Source organism: Trachemys scripta, chromosome 11, assembly GCF_013100865.1.
Source record: "Trachemys scripta elegans isolate TJP31775 chromosome 11, CAS_Tse_1.0, whole genome shotgun sequence".
In the NCBI taxonomy this organism is placed as follows: Eukaryota; Metazoa; Chordata; order Testudines; family Emydidae; genus Trachemys; species Trachemys scripta.
In genome coordinates this window covers 30,775,769-30,798,668 of record NC_048308.1, presented here as the reverse complement: position 1 = coordinate 30,798,668, position 22,900 = coordinate 30,775,769, and the positions used below count along the sequence as shown (strand labels likewise).

At 40.8% G+C, this 22,900-nt stretch overlaps 1 protein-coding gene across 4 annotated transcripts in view; it reads left to right on the top strand.

The window, feature by feature from the left end:
• Positions 1–22,900, top strand: part of ITGB6 (integrin subunit beta 6) — a 74,123-nt gene that overhangs the window by 4,219 nt on the left and 47,004 nt on the right. For 2 of the 4 annotated variants that reach the window (XM_034785624.1, XM_034785621.1), the window contains exons 2-5: positions 4,143–4,273; positions 20,819–20,883; positions 21,382–21,458; positions 22,179–22,258. In XM_034785624.1, coding sequence (XP_034641515.1) covers positions 21,398–21,458; positions 22,179–22,258 — 141 coding nt within the window. In that variant the 5' untranslated portion in view covers positions 4,143–4,273; positions 20,819–20,883; positions 21,382–21,397. Of the gene's footprint in view, positions 1–4,142; positions 4,274–20,818; positions 20,884–21,172; positions 21,272–21,381; positions 21,459–22,178; positions 22,259–22,900 lie in introns of those variants that run through there. The other 2 variants (XM_034785622.1, XM_034785623.1) reach the window with 2 other exon arrangements.

Sequence of the window (22,900 nt, the reverse complement as noted above, 5' to 3'; positions counted from 1 at the left end):
GAGGTTGCAAGCAAAGCAAAGGTTCTGCTAGAGAAATGATTAAACACAAAGTACATGATGAATGGTGTCAACTTCAACATTAGAATGTAGGCAGGAGTCAACCAAAGTTAATTACGGTTGATGAGCTAGATAAGGCCCTTAACTCCATCAAACCAGGTACAGTGGCAGAGTACGATAACATCTTGCCAGAATTCCTTAAGCACCTTGGACCAAAGGCATCACAGTGGCTCACTAATTTCTATATACGAGTCATTAATGAGAAGAAGCTGCCATGTACTTGGCGTCAAGCAAAGATTATTGCCATGCTCATGCTGGGCAAGGACCCTCACCACATGGCTTGCTGTCAGTGTGTCTGAAGGTGTCTTAAGGTGTCTGAGTGCTTGATCTTCTAAGAAATTGCTCCGGAGTTGGACAATGTTTTGCAGGTTGAGCAGGCAGGGTTCAGGAAAGAACGTAGCACCTGTGATCAAGTCTTGGCCTTGACAACCTTTATAGAAAATAGATTTTGTTGAAAACCAAAGACAGGAGCCATCTTCCTGGACTGCTGCTTATGACATGGTTTGCAGAGAGGCCTTCCGTGTAAACTCTCTCGCATTGCCCCACTTTGGGTGAAGTAGTAGAGCTCTTCCTCCAAAATAGGCAGTTCAGAATACACATAGGTGACAATTGCAGTTCCTGGAACTGTCAGATTAACAGTCTTCTTCAAGATTCAGTTCTTTCACCAATACGGTACAATGTGTACATCAACAACGTGCCAGCAACACTTTCCTGCAAGTTTATCTATGCCGACAACATCTGCCGCAACTATCAAGCTCAGTCCTTCTCAGAAATTGCCAAGGTCCTGAATGATGATATGAAGCTCAGGGCAGACTACTGCAGACCATGTCGCCTGCAGAAGAGCTTTTCCAAGATGGTTTCTAACCTATTTCATCTGCATAATACAAGTGTAAGCCACGAGTTAAATATTTTCTTAAATGCCCAATGCCCGCAGCACAACACAAGCCCAGTTAACCTCAGTGTGACATCAGTTTACTCAGGTTCTTCTTGAGATTTCATAAAATATTAGGTTGTTATTCTGTCTATATATCTTCTCTTCAAACAAAGGGCAAGTCCTGCAGTCTTTATTCAGGCTAAACTCCCACTGAAGTCAACTGGAGTGTAGAGTGAAGAATTGCAGAATTTATCTCCAGGAGAAGACAGCATTACACAGGCTCAAAAATATGTTTATCTATCAGAAACTTACCTTTGTTAATAGCCATTCTTTTTTTTTTAAAACAGATCATAGTTATAAACCATGCTGAATACTATGCACACTGCCTTATGCTAATTGATCCCAAGCAGGCTGGAACCAAGTACTGAAAACACAAGTAAGGATATGCTTCTGAAGTGAAAAAAACACCACGCACAAAAAAAATTAGTATTTAGAGATTTGGACATAATGCTGAAGTGCGTTGGTGAGTTTGCTCTCCCATAACCCCCACAATTTAAGGCACTGAGTTCAGTGCATTGTTAACGCTTAATCACTTGAATCATCAGGTGTAACCAAAGTGCTGAAATATGTTTATCTTCTCTGTTAACTTCCCTACTTTCCTTTTTATAGCCATTTACAACATCATCACTCTTGAAGTGCGCCCCACCCCCCCATCACAGCTATGGTTCTTGTAGCTGGGAGGGACTTGATATGATTTCTCAGCCAGAGTTGTTGCTGTGGGTCATAAAAAGCCCCACCTTCCCCTCAACTAAGTACTTCTATAGCACTTCCAGGCTCGCTGGCCAAGAGTGAGAAATTGAGTCAAATCATGTTTCTGTGAGATGACTATTTTCACAATGAAACACCACTATATATTTTTGTACTCGGCAGAACAAGTAACTACTTCTGCACATCCCAGTCTAAATTCTCATCCTGTCCCAGCACTTTGCTGTGTTTTCTACCAAATTCCTAAAGGTTTCACTCCTTTTACTGTATGTTTCCTTGCTCCCAGTGCTACCTTATTATCGGGTGTCTCCCTTTCTGCTCTGTCTTTCTTTTGGGGGATTTTCTGCCCTGAATTGTTTGAGCTTTTCCCATTACTGTCTTAAGGGGACTGTGTTAAGAGCTGATGAAAAGTATCAGACTATACACCAAGGTTAGGCAACCTATGGCACGCATGCCGAAGGCAGCACGCGAGCTGATTTTCAGTGGCACTCACACTGTCTGGGTCCTGGCCACCGGTCCAGGGGGCTCTGCATTTTAATTTAATTTTAAATGAAGCTTCTTAAACATTTTTAAAACCTTATTTACTTTACATGCAACAATAGTTTAGTTATATATTATAGACCTATAGAAAGAGACCTTCTAAAAACATTAAAATGTATTACAGGCACGCAAAACCCTAAATTAGAGTGACTAAATGAAGACTTGGCACACCACTTCTGAAAGGTTGCTGACCCCTGTATACACAATTGGTTTGTCCAGATGAATTTTCATGTGTAGTTATGTCAAATCTTTTACTTTTATAGCAGTGATTGGGTCTACAGACACACATAAATATAGACAAAGACGGAGAAAAAGGATGAATAATTATAGAATATTGCCTGAAGTATGGAAATGTTATAGAGCCTGCAAATGTTTACTATCTTTACTAGGTTTTACTGTCATGAGTAATCCATTGATTTTTAATATGACTACTCAAGGTAGTAGCATTAGAGTGAGTAATCTATAGGTGCTTTCAGGACTGTATCCTGTGATGGAGATGTTTAATGCCTCAAGAAAAACAATATTTCTTTAGGACCCCAGACCACTGTCAGCAGAAATTAATTCATCCTGCTAATAGATGGGTCTAAATTATAAAGATCTATAAGGAGATGAGCAGAATACTCTTCAACTAGTACAATATCAGTTATGACTTCATGGTAAAAGAACATTCCAGGGCACTGAACGCAGCAGGCTTTTTTCCCATTAATTGGGTAGATTCCAGAAATCTGAAGTTTAATTATTTGCAGCCTGATTTACAGAAAATACGAAAGCAGATGCTGGTTTATTGCCTGTCTCGCCAACTGTAGTTATCCAGCATGGTTAACAAAATAGCTTATTGGTAGTGTTTCAAACTCTATCTAGTAAACAGAGAAAGGGCTAAAGTGTTTAGAATTACCCTGTCTCAAATACCCGTAATCTGAGAATTAATACAGTAGAGTTGTGCAAACCACATAATAAACTGTGCCTTAAAAGCTTGGAACTTGCTCAATATCTATTGATGTACAGTTAAAGAGCCTGTTCCCTTAGAACATAGGCAAGATGTAATCAACAAGGTCATTACCAACTATAGCTAAGAATGTACATTCCAACAGAGTTTGAAAAAAGAGCTTGACAAACATGGAGATTTTAATAAGAATAAATTTGCAGGGCTAGAAATTTTGTTTTCAAACTTCTCAGAGGGCATCACTTATATTAAGGGCTTGTCTACACAGTGCCGCAGTGCACCCTACAGGGGTTTAAACCATAGAGTGCTTTATCTGCCCTGTGTAGATCCTGCTGGCACAAACTAAAAGGTACATAGTTCCCATCTTGATATAGTCCTGTCCGTGTCACACAGAGGTGCTCGAACAATTTGTATAGTGGGGGTGCTGAGAGCTACTGAACCAAACTGCAAACTCCATATCCTGGAAACCACTTCAAGCCAGGGGGTGCGGCAGCACCCCTAGTTCCAGCACCTATGGTTTCACACGGACTACATTAATGCACACGAGATAGCACCCACCCCTGTAGAGCACGCTGCAGCTCTGTGTAGAAAAGCCATGAGACTCCAGCACTGTGATATCTAAGCATGGACTGCAATTGAAGGCTCCACTGATAACACCAAATAAGAGAAATAGAACTACTGAAAAGGAAGCATCCAGTAGTGTCCTTTTACCCAAGATCCCTTCGGAGTACTTTACTTGTTTAATTTTCTGGAGCCTGGAAAACCATTCATGGATCCCTCCTCAAAGGAAGAGGGTGGAGAGGTCAGTTGGCCTGACTACACAGGAATTCAGTTCATCTCCTATTTTGTTTTCCAATGTGATATTCATTGGGAGTGAACTAAGCAATTTGGTTTAGTACAAAGTTTAATTTGACCTCACAGGATTCAATACTGAAAAGTTATTTTGGAATTTTATTTTTTTAGCATTAGCATTGAAATAGAAGAAAGAAAGGACCAAGATACATGAATGCCCTCCTCTCAACTGCAAGAAAACCAATCACATGGGATAAACATACGTGACCCTAACATATGATGCCTGCTCAGTTCAGAGGAAGGTAAAAATATGCAATGCAAACATGTGGCAGTGGAAAATTTCTTCCTGATCTCAACACTGGTGTTAAGTTTAATCCTACTGTAAGAGGGAATACCTGTAGCTTAAGTATTGTGCATTCTGAGGTGCTATGAGTGTCTGTTATTTTTAATGAAAGCTAAGATTGTCATGCAATCTCTTGATTCTATCAGCTGGGGCTCTAAGAAAAATACCAAATACCACAGGACTCTGGACAAAAATCATGATAGTTGGCAACATTAAAAATTGGCCTAAATGCCTCTGCCATCATAGCTAAAAGCAATCTGTACCTTTAATCAATTAAATAGCTCTTCTCTAAACTGAATATGCACATCCCTGCAAAAGAAAATTGGTTGTGATAATCCAGTTGAATATAATTATGGTATAATTTTTCTTTGTGTTGATGAAGCATACAGTCGGATTATTTTGGTCTTCCTTCTTGTAAGTGAACAGAGATTCCCTTCTCGTGAGAGATGAACTTATGGATATAGGTTCTTGTTTTGTATTCCTTATCTTTGTTCCTTACACAGTTACACACAGATCCAAAATGGGTCTTCATATTTTCTCACTTTAAAAATCCACTATCCATTTCACTCCCCTGCTGTGTTAGATGTCTCTTTAAAAAGACCCCAGAAACAAACCAACAGTCACTCAATATGACGATATTCAATCGATATGGTGTCATATGCACATTTTTGACACACCCTTTTACATCCCTACCTTGGCCTTTTAACAAACCAGTTGAAAAGTTTCCACTTTAGGAGCTGGTGCTTGTGCATTTTTAGGAGCTGGTGCTTGTGCATTTTCCCGACATCCACAGGTAGGAAAGATGTAATCTGAAGCTAGATCTAAAAAATCTTGAATCCTTCAGGGTTCTTTATGGGCAAAGCAAGTCAACGAAATGAGCTATAAAAAGTATTGGTTGCCAAAATTCAGATGTGAAACAAATATTTGATGCTATTTTATTATGGTACCTTATTATATTCCTTGTAGGTAATAGATACACACATGTGTGAGTCGGAATTCTATACAAATAAGTTACATTAAAAGAATATTATGGTTGCAAAGCCAAGCACTCAGCAGTTAGAAAGTGCCAGAATAAGGTTGGCTGTGCAATCTTAATTGTGCTTCCTTGGGCATATGGATTAATTTCATGACCTTGTACTATTTTTTCCCCACAGGACTCTTGTCTCATTCAGTTGAGCACTTTAGATATCCGTAACTGGTATATGGTCCTTAAGAGACCATCCTCAGCTGGTGCAAGTCCCACGGACTTGATTGGGAGATATCGTGCTCAGCATGTCTGAAAATCTGGCCCCTTATTAAGGTGCCTAACAATAGATATAGTTGCCTCACTTCAGGGACCAAACAAATTTTGTCCCAATAGAAAAATAATCATCCATCCCCCAAAAGCCATGATGGTATCTTGATTGAAATAAGAATGGCCTTCTAATCATTGAAATGCATATGTCTACATATTTAAATCATGATCTAATGTCTGCACCCTTTGTATACCAGCCCAGGTAAAACGATATTTGTCTCATATGGACACTGATTCATTTGTCTAATCCTCTTTTTGTAGAATAAACAAAAGCAATGCTTAGTATTGCTATTTGTCCACGTTAGTTATTCAGACTTTTTATGTCATGTTACATTTATTTCTGGATGACTGCTCCTTTTAGAATAAACATTGTGATAAGTATGAGTGATTCATCAGCTACACTGAAATTTTAAATTAAGGAACATGATAATCTAAGAAGCACTTCAATATGCTCAGCCAGATTCATGATGTCTTTTACAATGTACATGCAGCTCATCAACCTGGCAGACTCCATCAGCTCACTGAAACTTGCAATGAAAGGAAACTGATGGAGTGTCCCTCTACCAAGGTTCTGGGTACAAGAAAGTGCCCATTGATTGTTAAAAAATGTAAGAGTGACTGGATTTTGGGCATCTCTGATCAGATGAATGTCCTGTGATTATCAAGATTTCATTTTTAGAAGTTCATTGAGAGAAGTATGTGTCACTGAAGTGAGGGTCTGTCAAACCACTGGAGTGGCTTGGACAGTGTCTGGGTGGATCTGAAACTCTTCACTTAAATTCAGTATCGCAAACAACTAATAAGAAAATGCAAATCAGTAGCTGGGATTTTCCTGCGTGTTTGTTCCAGCTCCAACTAAAGCAGCTCTCATGAATCAAAGGACTCCTGCAATAACTCCTATGTGTTTGCTGGGACACGGTGTGATGTCAGAAAAGCATCACAAAAAAGCTGAGCTTTATGGAGAAATCTGAAAGAGGATAACAAGGAAGCCCTTTGCAGATGTGTATTGGCGGCTCCTCCCATGCCTGAGGGGCAGCATGGGAGAAAGCACAAAGGTGCTTGTTTGAAAAGCGGGGACAAGCACAGGAGGAAGTCAGCATCTTGACTTTGAGTGAGAAATTTGCAGCAGTATTCTGAATGGATGTGAGCAGGACAATGTTGTATTTGTCAAGGCCAGGCACACGTGTGTTGCAGTAATTGAGATGTGAGATGCTGACAGCCAGGATGAGAGTTTTAGCAGTGTGGATGGGTAGGGGAAAGGCTTTATCTTAGAGACATTATGCAGAAACAATCAACAAGACTTAGGCATAGTCTGGATGGGGGGACCTAAAGAGAGGAACAAGTCAGAGTACACTCAGGTTATGGGTCTGAGACAAGCAGGCTGGTGGTGTCACCCACAGAGGTCAAGAATGAGGTAGTGGGGAGCAACAAATGGGGAGGGGTCATTAAAAGCTCTGTTTAAGCTTTGTTGAGCTTGAGCTCACAGCTAGACATCCATGACAGGATGTCAGAAAGAAAAACCACGATCTTAATTGGATTGAAGCGAAAGGTGTGGAGTAGAGATGAGATACTACTGAAGCACCAGGAAATGCATTGATTCAGTACAGTCCCCAAACAACTTCTGAAAACATGGCACCTATGGCTGCCCAATGGAGATTAAAGCTATCCTCTCCTGGTGAGACCCTCAAAAGTATGGAGGTGAAAATACCATCTGTCCTCCCCAGGCCTGAATATCTACTTGCAAGCAGTGACCCCTGTTCGCACAGGAAAGTATAGTTTGCCCCTCAGTATGTCAGTGGAAGTGAACCAAGCCCATGATGGTGCCTGGGCTGTTAAGCAGAATGTTAATAGGGAAAATAAAAATCCAAAGAAGAGCAGACGTAAAGGTTTCTCACAAGAATGCACTAAGAAAGTTCTTAAGCCAAGAAGGGCCACTCAAGCAAATGCTAGTGATTCTGTGTCTGTGCCTAAGCCTGAACTGATTCTAGTGAAACCTACTTCCTGAAGCATAGGTGCTTCTTTCAAGCAAACAATAATTATAATATCTTCCTCAAGCACATCACCATAACAACTAATGAAGCAAAAATGCATCCTTTGAGTAATCTCCATGAAGATTACGAACAGATGAAAGAAGAATGCAGGTAAAAAGCGAAGTCTCCGAAGGGTCATTACTGATAATTTTCAAAGCACTGGCAAAAATCAGGTTATTATAGTTCATTCCAAAAAAAAAAAGCAAACAAAATGAATGGGGTCTTCTGAAGAGCCAGCAAAAAATCCCCTGAAAATCATACAAAAAGTAGTAGAAAGTGACTATATAAACTCAGTTCAGTACTTGGAGGTGAAAACAAGTTTTATTATTCAGAGCGAGCAAACTCGTGGTGAGGGAACTCTGGTGAAAGCAAGTATTATATCAGGAATGCTGCTTTATGCAGGCATTTTATGGAAGTTAGATCTTGGTGGATTTCAAAAGCCGCAGCAGTTTGAATAGAGGGTTATAAAATTGTAGATCTGCTTTTTTCACATTATCCTTTAATTGTGATAATTGTTTAATATTTTTAAGAAACAAGAAATAAAAATGAAGCTTAAAAATTTCATCCAATTATGATAAATACTTAACTGGTATAAGAGATCATTAGCAACCGCACTCCATTGCTGGTACTGTGTCTTAAAGGACCCTAATTGAAATCACATCCATGATTGTGGCTCATGAGTTACATACTCTGCAAGAGTGGAAATTAATAAATGCTCATCTGTATTCTTTACCACCCACCTTTACTCCAGCATGGCTTGTGCATAGAGGGTACTTCCAACATGTTTCTTTAGATTTCTCACCTTAGGTGAAATTCATATGACTGGCACAAAACCCAAGTAAACAGGCTTCACATGGCTCGAAGAATGGAATCTTTCGCTGCCCATCACCTGTGTCCAGGATGCAGCGCATCTTCACAACCAGTCCATGGCTGCTGCTACAGCAGGGCTCCTAGCTAGTGATTCTGTGCAGTTGGCAGAACTCTTCTCCATAGCTCCACCATTTCCCTAACCCACCCTTGAACTCTGCCTGGATGCTTCTTTAGAGAGACATGATCCACAGCAAGCCGGGGGTTGTGAAGCCCCTTGTGCATGGCCTCTGGACTCCCTATTCTTCCCACCACAAAGCAATTAGCCTGGCTAAATGGGAGAAGTAGGATTCTGCCCTCTTTTAGAGGAGCTTATCCTAGGAGATCAGTAACACTATAAATCAAAAGTGGGAATAACATTGGAAAATCCTATAGTCGTTGACTAAATTTAAGTGTAATGAATAACTAATAGCTATGACTCAAATGTCTACCTTTCTTCCCTGTCTAGCAAAACAACAGTGTACTGTCCACTGGTTCTGGATAGATTTTTCACATAGTTTCAGGTAATGATTAACTGTAACTGACTAAAATACCTTCAGGAGGAGCGTTGAGACATTTGACAAATAGTTAAGTTCAAAAGTATAGTCAAGTTGTTCCCATAGCTCTTCTTCCATTCAAAAATATTTCTTCATAAAACTTGAGAACTATTTAATTTTAAAGTTGTCCCATGTCTTATAAAAATAAAGTCAGTATCTTCATTAAATATTTCCATTATCCAAAAGGATTCTATTCACTAGCTACATGTATATAAAGTGTGTATGAGTTTGTATAATCGATGTATAATATACATAAACAGAAGTCATTTCAACAACCATAGAACTGCAGCCATCTCTTGGGTGGGACATAACAGATGTTTAACAGTATATATTGTAGGAAAACTGCATAAGGACAGGAAGTGACGAAGAATACAGTATGAAAATAAAGGGCGAATTGGGGAGGACACTATGGCTAACTCTTCTCCTCTTGTGAAAAGTACCATTGGATTTTCCCAAGATAGTTCTCTCTGTGATCCCCAGTATCATTAATGTTTGTTTGGAATACTAGACTTATTTCTCCAGAAAATTTATCCTGACCAGGCATTTTACTGACTGCCATCTCTAGTACCCATTGCATTGAGCCTACAGGTAAGCTTACTTTTCTTGTTTTTTAAAGCTGCAGGGCTCTAGGCCAGGGGTGGGCAAACTTTTTGGCCTCAGGGCTGCATCGGGTTTCATAAATTGTATGGAGGGCCAGTCAGGGGAGGGGGTCGTTGCTCGGCCCCCACCTCCTATCTGCCCCCCACCTCCCCGGACTCCTGCCCCATCCAACCTCCCCTGGCCCTGTTCCCTGATGGCTCCTCTGTGACCCCCTGCCCCCATCCAATCCCTCCTCTCATTCCTAACGGCCCCCCTGGAACCCCTACCCCTTCTCCCTGTCCCCTGATTGCCCCCGGAACCTCTACCCCTGACTGCCCCCTGCCACCCCATTCAACCCCCCCTCCTTCCTGACTGCCCCCCAGAACCCCTGCCCCCATATAACCCCCTGTTTCTCCCCCAACCGCCCCAACCCCTATCCACACCCCCGCCCCCTGACCACCACCCCGAACTCCCCTGCCCTCTATCCAACCCCCGCTGCTCCCTGCCCGTGCTGCCTGGAGCACCGGGCCACGCTGCCACCACCACCACGCAGCACAGAGCACCGGGTCAGGCTGGGCTCTGCAGCTGCGCTGCCCCAGGAACTCACCGCCCAGAACATTGCGCCGGTGGCGGAGCAAGCGAGCTGAGGCTCCGGGGGAGAGGGGACAGCAGGGTAGGGGCCAGGGGCGAGCCTCCAAGGCCAGGAGCTCAGGGGCCGGGTAGGATGGTCCCGCGGGCCGTAGTTTGCCCACCCCTGCTCTAGGCAGTTGTGGACTGCTTGCTACCTACATTTGAGCTAAGTGTGCCAATCAAGACTTCAAAGTGTAAAAATCACTTCTCAGCTAAGATCATGTGTGGTATCAGTTTAAAGTGTCATGTGATCTCTATTGATTTATAAAATAAAGCATCCCATGGCCTGACTTGGGGGGGGGGGACATTATTCTGAGGATCCATGTCAGCAAGAGAAGAACTGTATTGATTTTTTTCACAAAATGCCAGTCTTGCACTCAGCTCTGATTCAAGAAGAAGCCTGAAGACATAGCTGCGCATCATGCTCTGAAAGCCAACAGTCACTTCTGCATCTACTTTTTCATTGGACACAGATGGTGCAGAGTCTCGACTTTCCCAGTGTCCGAGAAAAGGACCTGGATATGAGTGAGTTGTTCAGGTCTACATCCAGACACAATGAGGGAGATGCTACTTATCTGGATGAAGGATCTTGTCTAGGGCAGGGTAGTTTCTGCCCTCATAATTAAGATTTGTCCATCCTTTGTTCTCATTTTGTTGAAGACATTGTTCCTAGAATCCCTGGTGAGGAGTGATCAGCACAGCAGGGATCCGTGTGTGAAAAGGCACCTTTAAGCCTTCTTTTTACTCCCCTAATACTGAGGCAATTCAGGTACCAGTCTGGCTTTGAGTGCATGTCTTAAGGCTACTCTAATTTGCTCTGGCCACAAAGGCTCCTGAGCGCCATTCCAGTAGCAATGGATTACCAGGGATCACCAGGGCACATGGTTAGCAAGGAGGTGAAGGGGTAGGAGACTGTACAATGGCTGAATGCCATGTGGAATTTCCCTAACTAAAATTGCCTTAGGGCTACCATGCATGACCTGAGCAGCACAAAGCAGCACCGATATGCCAGAAGATAGAGAGAACCCATTGGGTTTACCCCGGGCAGAAACAGATTCATGATCACAACATCAGCCCACTCAACCTGAATTTGATCAAGCTTGCCCACAAGTAGATGGGAAATTCTATACACTGAGAAAAATCTGATTATTTCCAAGCAAAGGAAACCAGGATTTAAAAAAATTCCAGTGGGCAGAACTTCTGAGACACAGACAGGGTGGTACAGCGAATCTTCTTTTATCTCCATGACAGCTGCAGCATAGGAGTTTAAAAATTCTCTATGCTGTTATCAAACCAGTCCTAGCAGGGGGATGGATTTATGACTGCACAGTCTCTAGATATTATGATCTTAAAATAAGTAAATGAGGTACTCTATCATGAATTTGTTAATGTTTAGTCACTGACACTCCCTGGGCAAGCAGAGGTGTACAATGATGTATAAAACACAATACCTTAAACATTTACACGTTCATGATACAGATGTAAATTGAAGAATTATGTCACATACATAAATCATTCATTTGCACATGCATGTTAAAACTTATTTTCCATGCAATATTTGCCTTTTGGGTGATTGTTAGAGGAGGCAAAGGTCTGGCTTTATTTTTTCAAAGGCAACAGAGTGAATGTAACAGGCACAAACAGTTACAGTATTCACTATCAGAATATAACAAGATTACAATAAATCAGACTTTCCATTACAGCTGGGTGAATTCTTCAGAAAGCTTGCTATGAATAGTAGTTTGAATTTTTAGATCGTCTTTGATTGCATTCAAAACCCTTTTTTGTTCACTGTTCATGAAAACTCTAGTAAACAAGATTGCCAGGAATGTTTGCAAAACCAATAAATGTTTACTGAATACTAGAGAATATTCATGTAAAGCAGTTTTAGTGTATATTTGCAATAGAAACCTAACTCCTAAGAGTGATGCTAATCTAATCAGAAAACAGAAAGAACCCCCTATGAGCTGGGTGTCTAAGCAATGCTGTTCATACTTTCATAATGCTGTTCATAATTTCTAACTTCAAATACTTGCAACGAGCAACAGAAAGAACTATATTCATGGATGTTATGTGATGACTCATTCTGAACAAATTGCATACATTTAAGAAATTTCTGTCCAACACTATTTTCTACATAACCAACATGGCAGCACGCATTGCATTATCACAGTTAGCAGCAGTATGAAATACTCACCAATTTCAGACCAAAAAGGAACACTGGTAACTTAAAAATTACAAACTGTTAAATAAAAATCCCACATTTCTTTACTTTTGTTAGTAACAACATTTTAAATTATTAAAAGTGACAATTTTTAAAATAAAATTTCTTTGTCTCTATTTTCTTTGTATAACACAACAAGGACAATTCAAATCAATTAAACCAGTTTCATTTTTGTTTATAGACAGTTTCAATTTCAGGTTTTTAGTGCTGCAGTGTGAGTTTCAAACACTGCTTGAAAATGTTTGTGTATTTAAAGACAACAGTTTTTACTGAAATGTAAGTATTATGGCAACAATGGTCTTATCTTTTATAAAAAGTTGTTTTACAACATTTAAATTTTAGGTTAAACATAAGTTGACAGTGTCCCTTTTAATTCCTTTTCTACCATTTTCATGAGACTGTATTGTGTTACAGTAATGGCAATGTATTTAAAATACAATTCACTGATCAAGACATTAGAAACAGTTTGCTTTAGTTTTAGAGCCATATATCTCACTGAGCACATACTAAAAATGATAGAAGGAATGTTCCGTTTATTCCATTATAGAGAGGTAAGGATTTTACAGGATGAGTTTGAAAAAACATTAACATTAATAGCCTGAGAAATATTCAGCAAAGAAGCTGAATCAATATTATGTAAGGTTCTTAAATATATAGTTTGGTTGAACATTGCTAGAGGCAGAGAGGTAATGTAGTACCTGCACTGCGTATAAACTCCCACTATAAAGTCCCACTATAGAGAGAATGTTGTTTCTCAGGCACAGAACAGTAAAGTCCCCAGAAGATGGCAGCACTTTGTGTGAAGAGCTTTTGAAAACCCAAGTATGAGACTTTTCCCTGAAATAACAGGTGTGAGTGAATCCATTCACAGGTCTAAAGGGTTTGAACATGTTACTGTAAATAGAGCCAATGTGGTCAAGATTCAAAATGACATATCGGAACCTTACCATTCTCGTGTGTTTTGTTTGTTGCTTGAACCCACTATCTCAGGTCTGCTAAGCCATTTGGCACTGACCAGAATATAGTTACCCATTTCAGTGACTCTCCCTACGCTAGCCACATTCAAGTTGTATTTCAGCAAAGAATCAGCCTGCCATATATGTAACTTCAGCAAGATGTTTATAGTTTTAATAGGAACTATGAGGACAGTCCTCGGGAGAAATCCTTAGTGCGCACTGGTGAAAGGGATTGCTCCCACTAGAGTCTTTAAATGTTACCTGTTCATGGTGAGAAACTGACTGGTGGCAAAAGAGAATCACACAGGGTGGGCAAATCCATTTTCCCTTTTTTTAGAAGTAGGATTGTCTGAACTTTATACATTAACTGGTTCACATTGTGCTTGAGAGCTGAGGTCAGGAGAGGCAGAGAGGGGAAAATCCAATGACAAATGTGGATCTGACATAGCAGAGGGCTGGCAAAATGAGAAGCCCCCTTTCCATGCTCCAGGTCCCGTATCATGGCACCTTCCTTGGCTGAGGATGGCTGGATAGGGCTTGCTGGGGGAGTTCCTGACAGCTTCTGGAAGTTTAAACAGAATAGGGCCTAGCCCCCCAAATGAACTAACCTGTCACTCCCCACAAGCCCAACCCCCATTATACCCCAGACACACCTGTCCAGACATGGCCGCTGGTCCCTGTCCTCTCACCTCCCCCCTTAGCACTGCGCTTCCTCATGCCTCTCGGTGCTGCCCTGATGGGGCTCAGCTGGGAATCCCTCACCTCTCCATAGGGCAGGAGGGGAGCTTCCTCAGCCCCGGAAGGAGTGGGGGTTGCTCTGGGGTCAGAGAGGAGGGGATGCAGAACTAGCTGTGGAGCAAAGGAGTAGGTGTTTCAGGAGTGCTCCTGGCTCTTTAAGAGTGGGGGCATAGGCAGGACCTCTGTGTCCTCCATGTGTTTGAGGGAGAAGGAAGCCCCTCAGCACTTGAAGCTGTGAGATATTGAAAGGTAGCCAGGCACAGAGGTTTCCCCATGGACCCGAAAAGGAGCCAAAATGGTACTAAGCTGTACCATACAGTAAAGTGACCTCCCTGGAAGTGGGGAAAACTTTGACAATGTAACCAAGAAGGTAAAACCCAAACTCAGGCGGGAGTCCTGCGGCTGCCTGGCTCTGAACAGTGTTGAGTTGGCTTGCAGTCAAGGACAGAAGCCTCGTCGCTTTGCAGTGTTTCCACCTGAGTCCAGGAGAACTTTAGCAGGTTATTTTTGCTTTGAGTGTGAAAGTTTGTCCAAATCTGAAAATCAAACAAATCTCTAGGAGTGGTCACCCGTGCAAAGCAAATTCAGAACACGCACGCGCACAAACACACACCCTGAACTGAAGCCACCAAGTCCTGACTTCTGGCTGAGGTACATATAAATTGAAAAACTACTCTTAGTGAACTGTTTACTTTTCATTTCAGCATTTGTAAGCATTTTGGCTCTTTGTCTTTCTGTGCAGATCTGTTTTAGAGCTAGATTATGTCTCTACCTGAGTTCAGGGCAGACTGGAGAATGAATCATAACTCACTGAGTCACAGTTCTTCAACACCCTCCAGGCCTCCATTTCACTTTGCTCAGGGTGGGTGGGGGAGGAAATGACTTCCCTCTGTGTAATCGGCTAGTTACAGTGACTAAGGAACAGGGGATGTGGTGCCAAAGCTCCTCCCATTTTGTCTGTTTCTCTCAGGGGGGAGCACTGGGCAAGCAGCTCAATGTGCCTGCAGACACAGTCTGAGCAGTGGGGCATTACTGCTCCTTACACCCTTGTATAGCCAAGTAAGGGCTGACAAGCTAGCCCTGAATGTTTACAGCTGTTTCTTTGTATCTGGGACATTTTCTGTTGCAGTGATATCATCCATCTCCAGCTGTGCTAATGAACAAAGGGAGCAAGAGGCAGCAAGCAACATTAACTGACATTAAAGCATATGAGTTCAGACTAGTTTTATTTATTTTGTGAAGTGCTCCATTTGGTGACATAATTAAATACCAAGAGGGTTCCATACACACAAAAATTAAAAAAATTAAAAATCCCACCTGGCTGTGTAATATGAGTTTCCCTATTATATAAAATTGCCAGAGGCATTACGTCTTCCAGCAGGCATTGAGGTACTACTGCCAACTGTACCTCCCCATACAGCCAGGCGTGATGCTGTAGCGGACAGGCGCATGGCACTGTCTTCTACATCAAAGTACTGCTGCTGTGGGTAGTTGTTTTCTCTACATCTGACCATTCCATGTTTACAAGTATTCAAACCTCCATGGGGTTACTTGAATCAGCAGTAGTTCAGAAGGGCTAGTGTAAGCTCTAAAGTTTTAGACCTTTTTTCAGGGAACCTTATTTGGGTAATCGATATGCAGCCTTTGAAGAATCTGTGTTATAGATGGTCTTTGGAACCAGGTGTTTCCAGTTGACAGGAATAGCTTTCTGGGCAGTCACCCAATCCAGAGAAAATGAGTCTCTCTGTCTGCTGTCCTACAGAAAGCCTCAAGCTTCTTGGCTCAGCAGATATAAAGGTAACATCTTATTTAGATGGGAAGTATCTCTATTAAGTGACCAAGCACTACTGACAGGCACAGAGTTTGCAACTCCACCCTCCCAATCACCATACTGAGCAAATAAATTCTTGGGAATGAGTGATAGTCAGGTAGGAAATCTTTTAAGAGGTTTTTCTTGGGAATTCCTTGGCTGGCAATCTGTTCTGGAGGCCAGCTGGGGAAAGGAAGAACTAGCCACGTGACCCAAATGTAAAGTCACCTCCCTCCAGCCCTGAGTGCAAGGGGTTCTAAATCATTACCATTCTGATTAGGCATTTTACACCCACTTTGCAGAGGTGTAAATGACTAAGCTGCAGGGCAACTGAGAAGCTGGCCCACTGTGTCCACTTGCCACACCATTCTCCAACAACAGGGGTGGATTTAAAACAATCTCTGCCTGTAGACACCAAGCCCTTGAATTCCCCAACAATGACCATTCAAGGGAATTACTGTAACTTTTCAGCTCTAATAAATCCCACATGCTACATGCTTTTATGGGGGTGGGAGTAGTAAGCAGTCCCAAGAATCAGAAGGTATGTAACCTATGAAGTAAAAAGTTCATGTGTATGAGCTTTTCTTCTTAGTGGGTAGCTCTCCAATTCCCAGTTATTGACATGGGTTTTTCCTTGCCTTCAGGCATCTGTGTGTCCTACTGACCTTTTTTCCTGGGTAGATCAGTCTTCTGTGGAGCCAGCATCCCCTCTCTTCCAGAGCTTGCCTAGTTTGGAAAGAACCCATAGACGTTTTGTCCGGGACTGGGTTCCTAAAGTGTAACTGTCATATCTAATACATCAATTCCTAACTTACTAGCTTCAGAGCTTGGCTTTTTTCAAAGGGAAAGTGTTTATTCAGATGAAGATGCATGAACTATTAGGCATTCTTTTGTATGCAAACATGTTCTGTTTTAGAATATTTACACAATCTTTATTTCTGGCCACCACCCTTCCATTTGGATTTGGCTCAATGAATGAAACAAGATCTTGCTTGTCAGGAAAGCTACACATTAGCTATAGAAAGAAAATACCTTTTTTTTTTTTTGCATTCCTTTAGGATATATTTTAGTTTGGCTTCATATGTGCCTAAGATGCATCTTCCCTGGTTTTGTACCTTTTCAAAGCTTTTTCACTACCAGATTTGATTTTTTTCAGCGGGCAGCTATACTGTCTTTTTGTGCTATCTTTGATATACTATAAAGGGTAGGAATAAGAGAAAGACTGCACATACACTCTGAGACCACAGAAATCTTATTCACAGGGCAGAATCTTTTGAAATGTCCCAGGTTCCATGATCACAAAAAGCTTATATTTTTAGTGTTGCCCATCTTTTAAAATAATGAGCCAAATTCTACTGTGTTGCACTGGTGTAACTGAGAGCAGAATTTGGCCTAATAGGAATATACAAGGGGCCCAGAGCTGATAGAAATCAATATAATAGTATTCTTAGTGCTGATGCTTCAAAGTGGCCATGAAAAAAGAAGATGGATGAAAGGGTAAACAGGGAGAGAAGGAATTGGTCCTGGAAACAGCAGATCTAGTCTAAGGGGAGAGTTTGCAGGTACAGACAGAAAAATGGGGTCATTATGATCCGTGAAAGATGTGCAGTGTTTGAGGAGGAAAAAAGGAAATAATGGTTTTCAGGAAGTAGACAGCTCATCCTTAAAAAGATATGTATATATGTTTGAAGGATCCAACCTTAGAAGATATGTTAAGTGTACTTAGATTTCCAGATAGCCTTTAATAAGGTCCCTCACCAAAGGCTCTTATGTAAATTACATTGTCATGGGATAAGAGGGAAGATCCTTTCATGGATTGAGAACTGGTTAAAAGACAGGGAACAAAGGGTAGGAATAAATGGTAAATTTTCAGAATGGAGAGGGGTAACTAGTGGTGTTCCCCAAGGGTCAGTCCTAGGACCAACCCTATTCAACTTATTCATAAATGATCTGGAGAAAGGGGTAAGCAGTGAGATGGCAAAGTTTGAAGATGATACTAAACTGCTCAAGATAGTTAAGACCAAAGCAGTCTGTGAAGAACTTCAAAAAGATCTCACAAAACTAAGTGATTGGGCAACAAAATGGCAAATGAAATTTAATGTGGATAAATGTAAAGTAATGCACATTGGAAAAAATAACCCCAACTATACATACAATATGATGGGGGCTAATTTATCTACAACTAATCAGGAAAGAGATAGTTCGTGGATAGATCTCTGAAGACATCCACGCAGTGTGCAGCAGCAGTCAAAAAAGCAAGCAGGATGTTCGGAATCATTAAAAAAGGGATAGAGAATAAGATGAAGAATATCTTATTGCCCTTATATAAATCCATGGTATTCCCACACCTTGAATACTGCGTACAGATGGGGGTCTCCTCATCTCAAAAGAGAAATACTAGCAATAGAAAAGGTTCAGAGAAGGACAACTAAAATGATGAGGGGTTTGGAACGGGTCCCATATGAGGAGAGATTAAAGATTAAAGAGATTTCAGTTTAGAAAAGAGGAGACTAAGGGCATGGCTACACTTGCAGTTGTAGAGCGCTGGGAGTTACTGCAGTAGGGAAAACGCTGCCGAGTGTTTACACTCTCAGCTGGAAGCGCGCTGGCGTGGCCACATTAGCAGCTCTTGCAACACCACAGAGAGCAGTGCATTGTGATAGTTATCCCAGCATGCAAGTGGCTGCAATGTGCTTTTCAAATGCGGGGGGTGAGGTGGAGTGTGACAGGGAGTGCATTGTGTGTATGTAGAGGGAGAGAGAGTGGGTTTTGGGGGGGGCTGAGTGTGTGTCAGCATGCTGTCTTGCAAGTTCAGACAGCAGCAAACCTCCCTCCCCCACCCCTGCCTCTCTCTCACTCACTCAAAGGAAGCAGCATTCCTCAGTAATGGTTCCTTTGTCCCAGAGCAGATAAGCAGCCAGCTGTCAGAAACGGAGCTTTGAAAGGGCATATCTGCATTCCTACAGCAATTGTACAGCGAGTTCAAAACAATGACAAGAGTGGCCACTTGACTTAAGTGGATTATGGGATGTATCTGGCGGTCAATCAGAGCACAGTAATGCAACACCTCGTTCACACTGGTGCCGTGGCGCTCCAGCAGGGGTGCAGCAAATGTTATTTCACTCGCCGAGGTGGAGTAACAGCAGTGCTGTAGTCACAGAGTCAGAGCGCTCTAGGTGCCTTACCAGTGTGGACAGGTAGTGCACTAGTGCACCTGGGGCTCCTTTATTGCACTGTAACTCACAAGTGTAGCCAAGCCCAAAGGGGGGATATGATAGAGGTATATAAAATCATGAGTGGTGTGGAGAAAGTGAATAAGGAAAAGTTATTTACTTGTTCCCATAGTATAAGAACTATGGACCACCAAATGAAATTAATGGGCAGCAGGTTTAAAACAAATAAAAGGGAGCTCTTCTTCACACAGTGCACAGTTAACCTGTGGAATTCCTTGCCTGAGGAGGTTGAGAAGGCTAGGACTATAACAGGGTTTAAAAGAGAACTAGATACATTCTTGGAGGTTAAGTCCATTAATGGCTATTAGCCAGGATGAGTAAGGAATGGTGTCCCGAGCCTCTGTTTGTCAAAGGATGGAGATGGATAGCAGGAGAGAGATCACTTGATCATTACCTGTTAGGTTCGCTCCCTCTGGGGTACCTGGCATTGGCCACTGTCGATAGACAGGATACTGGGCTGGATGGGTCTTTGGTCTGACCTAGTATGGCCTTTCTTACGTTCTTACGGTCAAAGGCAGTATGACTAGTGCATGTGAATTTTTATTTAGTTAGTTTGTAAATATGCTGTAATTTTTAGTCTGTTTTATTTTAAACATTGTCCATCCAAGGGACAAAAACAATAGCGTATTTGTTCACATAAACTATTTGGTGAATACTTATGAACAGCAAATACATTAGCTGAAATTGGAATCAGTTTGTGAAGCATAGAAAGGGCAAATGTTAGTTAAAATAAATCACCAAGACTTGTGAGATCTAACGTCAGGGACAACTTTGGGTCCCTGTAACTCCTAGTGTAATGAACTGGCTCAGACATACTGAAATGATCAAAGAGGAATGACGTATGTATTTGTAAGTTTTATTTTGGTACACAGGTTATTATTAACATTACTTATAATTTATACAGTAGAGTCTAATGTTTGATATGTGCTGTTACAAACACATTATGAAGAGAGAGTCCCTGTCCCAAACAACTTATACGCTAAAAAGGACAAAAGGATAAAAGGTGGGGGGAAATAAAACAACATATAATCATGGGTTTTTGTTATTTTTAAATTTCCTTTCATAATAATAGTAACCTTTCCTCCAAGGAGTTAAATGTGTCTTAAAAACCACCTCACAACATCTTAAAGATTGTGACTTTCCCAAGGCTATACTGTGAGTCACTGGCAGAGTTGGGAATTGAAGCCTGGTGTTCAAGCCACCATTCCCCTTCTCTAACCATACTGTCTTTCCTTGCATCTTGTACTCACTACTGTTGTTTCACTGTTGTGAAGGTTGGGTGAGTTTTTTTGTTCCCCACATGCTTTGAAATGCAATGAAAACCTCTTTCTAGTCATAGTTACCTGAATGTTTTAATAGCTGCAGGGGAAATTACCTTGAATTCCATCACAGAAGACACACTCTCTATTGGGGTAGTAACATGCAGATGACCACACCTGTACAATAGTAACTGCATTTCACAATAATGTAGGTTTGATTTATTTCTTTTTCACTTTATAATGCTAATAAAGCATATATAAACTCTACACAGTAAAACAAAAGACATTTTGTATTCCTAAAATGGCTTTCTATTATAGTGTTATAATAAGTTTGTTTTCTTTTCACAGCTGGTTTTAGAAGGTTCATTCCACAACATGAAACCTGAAAAAATGGGATTTATACATCTCTCCAGGTATATTCACCTCACTATTTGTATGACTTGCCAGTATATTGAACTCAGTCAGAAAACAGTCTAAGGAGTACCAGTATTTTAGAGTTCTTGTACACTTGATAAAAATTTCCTGGACAAATTTCTCTAGGACCCAGGGAGACTGTGAGTAGTGACCGAAAAAAGAAAAAAAAACCAGTACCTGAATGAATTCCCCCACCTTCTTATAATTGTGTACCTGTTTTCCTTATAAGGAAAATAAGGAAGTAAGATAAAGAGCAGTGTTAAGTTCCATAACCATGTTGAAGTTGCTTTTATGCACAGCTTGTCGTCTTTACCTATTCAGGTAGCTTTTGTTTTCTTTGTATTAATGTTCTGTCCTGGCATTTTGGAAGTTTCTCTTCAAACCAGTGTAAGTATCATCTTAGAATACACACTTCAGGAATCTATGACTTTTACAACATTCCACATTAATCATTTACCCTGAAGGTAATTATTCTTTTATACTTTTAATTCACACAGCCAGAACTGAAAACGAATGGGGATTGTATTGCTTTTCCTGTTCTTTCTATTTCTGCAAAGAAATAACAATGTACAAGGTAAGGCGTACAATTAGTGAACTCTGCTTCTTTAAAAGCATATTTTACATTGTTTTTTGTTTAACAACTTTATATTAACTAGCTTCCCATGTTGTCTGTTCAGTCATTCCTTTCCACTTAATGAATGTTTTGACAGAGTGTAGTATGACTAAATAGCCAATAAATGTATTTAGAGTACATCTGTTCATAATATAGAACTACCTGCACAAAACACACAGGCTTTTGAGCCATTTTAATTAAACAAATCAGAGTTTGATCCATCATGAAATTTCACACTACATCTGTGATTCTGGTAGTGTGTTTATGGAACCTGGCATAATTTTAACTTCCAGAGCAAATACATTGGAAAGCAGAATGTAACAACTGTAATGTGTACAATGTAGACAGATCTATTTTGCTAAAAATTCTAGTTATGATGAAACAAATTTAACAATTATGAAATGCATTTCAGAAAACAAATAATAGTATGCATATTGTTCATAGATGAGTGACCTTCAGGTGCTCACATTTTTATTAATTACCAGTAATAGTGTAATTAGTGATCAAGTTAAATACTAAACTAATATAAATATTTTAATGATGGAATTTTATCAATAATCTTAAGTATGTCCTAATGTGTCACTATTGTTTATCTCCAATATTTTTAACAAAATGGGACATTTTATAAAAAGAATAATTAAACCCATTATTAATTTCTTACCTTCCTGGGTTTAAATATAGGAAATTGTTCTCCAGGGAGTGCAGTGACTTGTGAAGATTGTTTGTTTTCTGGACCACAGTGTGCTTGGTGTTCTCAAGAGGTAAAGTAAATGATCTTAAAATTTCAAAGCCATACAATTTGAGTGTTTGCAGTGGCTATGAGTGAGGGAATTATTGAATTAATTGGGTCAGCCGGTGCTTTTGTAATGCATGAGGAATTTAGAGGGGGAAAATTGCCTATGTAATTTTCTCTGGAAATCAAAAGTGGTACATCTGGAAATTCTGCTTTATTGTTCTCTGTTTCTTTAAAAAAAGATCCCTAGCTTTTAGCACTTTTGTTTCTCCCTATCGGAGGAGCTGCCCTCATCATTCTGGAAGTAAATATGATAGGATTGTACAGCTCCTGTGATACTGGATAGAGCGCCCAAGATATGGAGGTCTTATGGCTAAAGGATGGGGCTGGGAAACAGATATGGATTTGGTTCCCAGATATGTCACTGACTTCCTGTGTGACCCCAGGCAAGTCATTTAACTTATCTGTGGCTCAGTTCTTAATGTGTAAAATAGGAATACCTCCTGGCCTCACAGCAGGTGTTCTGAGCCTCAGTTTGTTAGTGTTTGTGAAGCAGTTGGCTACTGCGCTAACAGGCTCAATAGACATGGCTATAAATAAATAAAATAAGCAGGGTTCAAATGAGAGCCACATGTCCCTCTCCCTTTTAAAGCAGAAGGTGAACTATTAG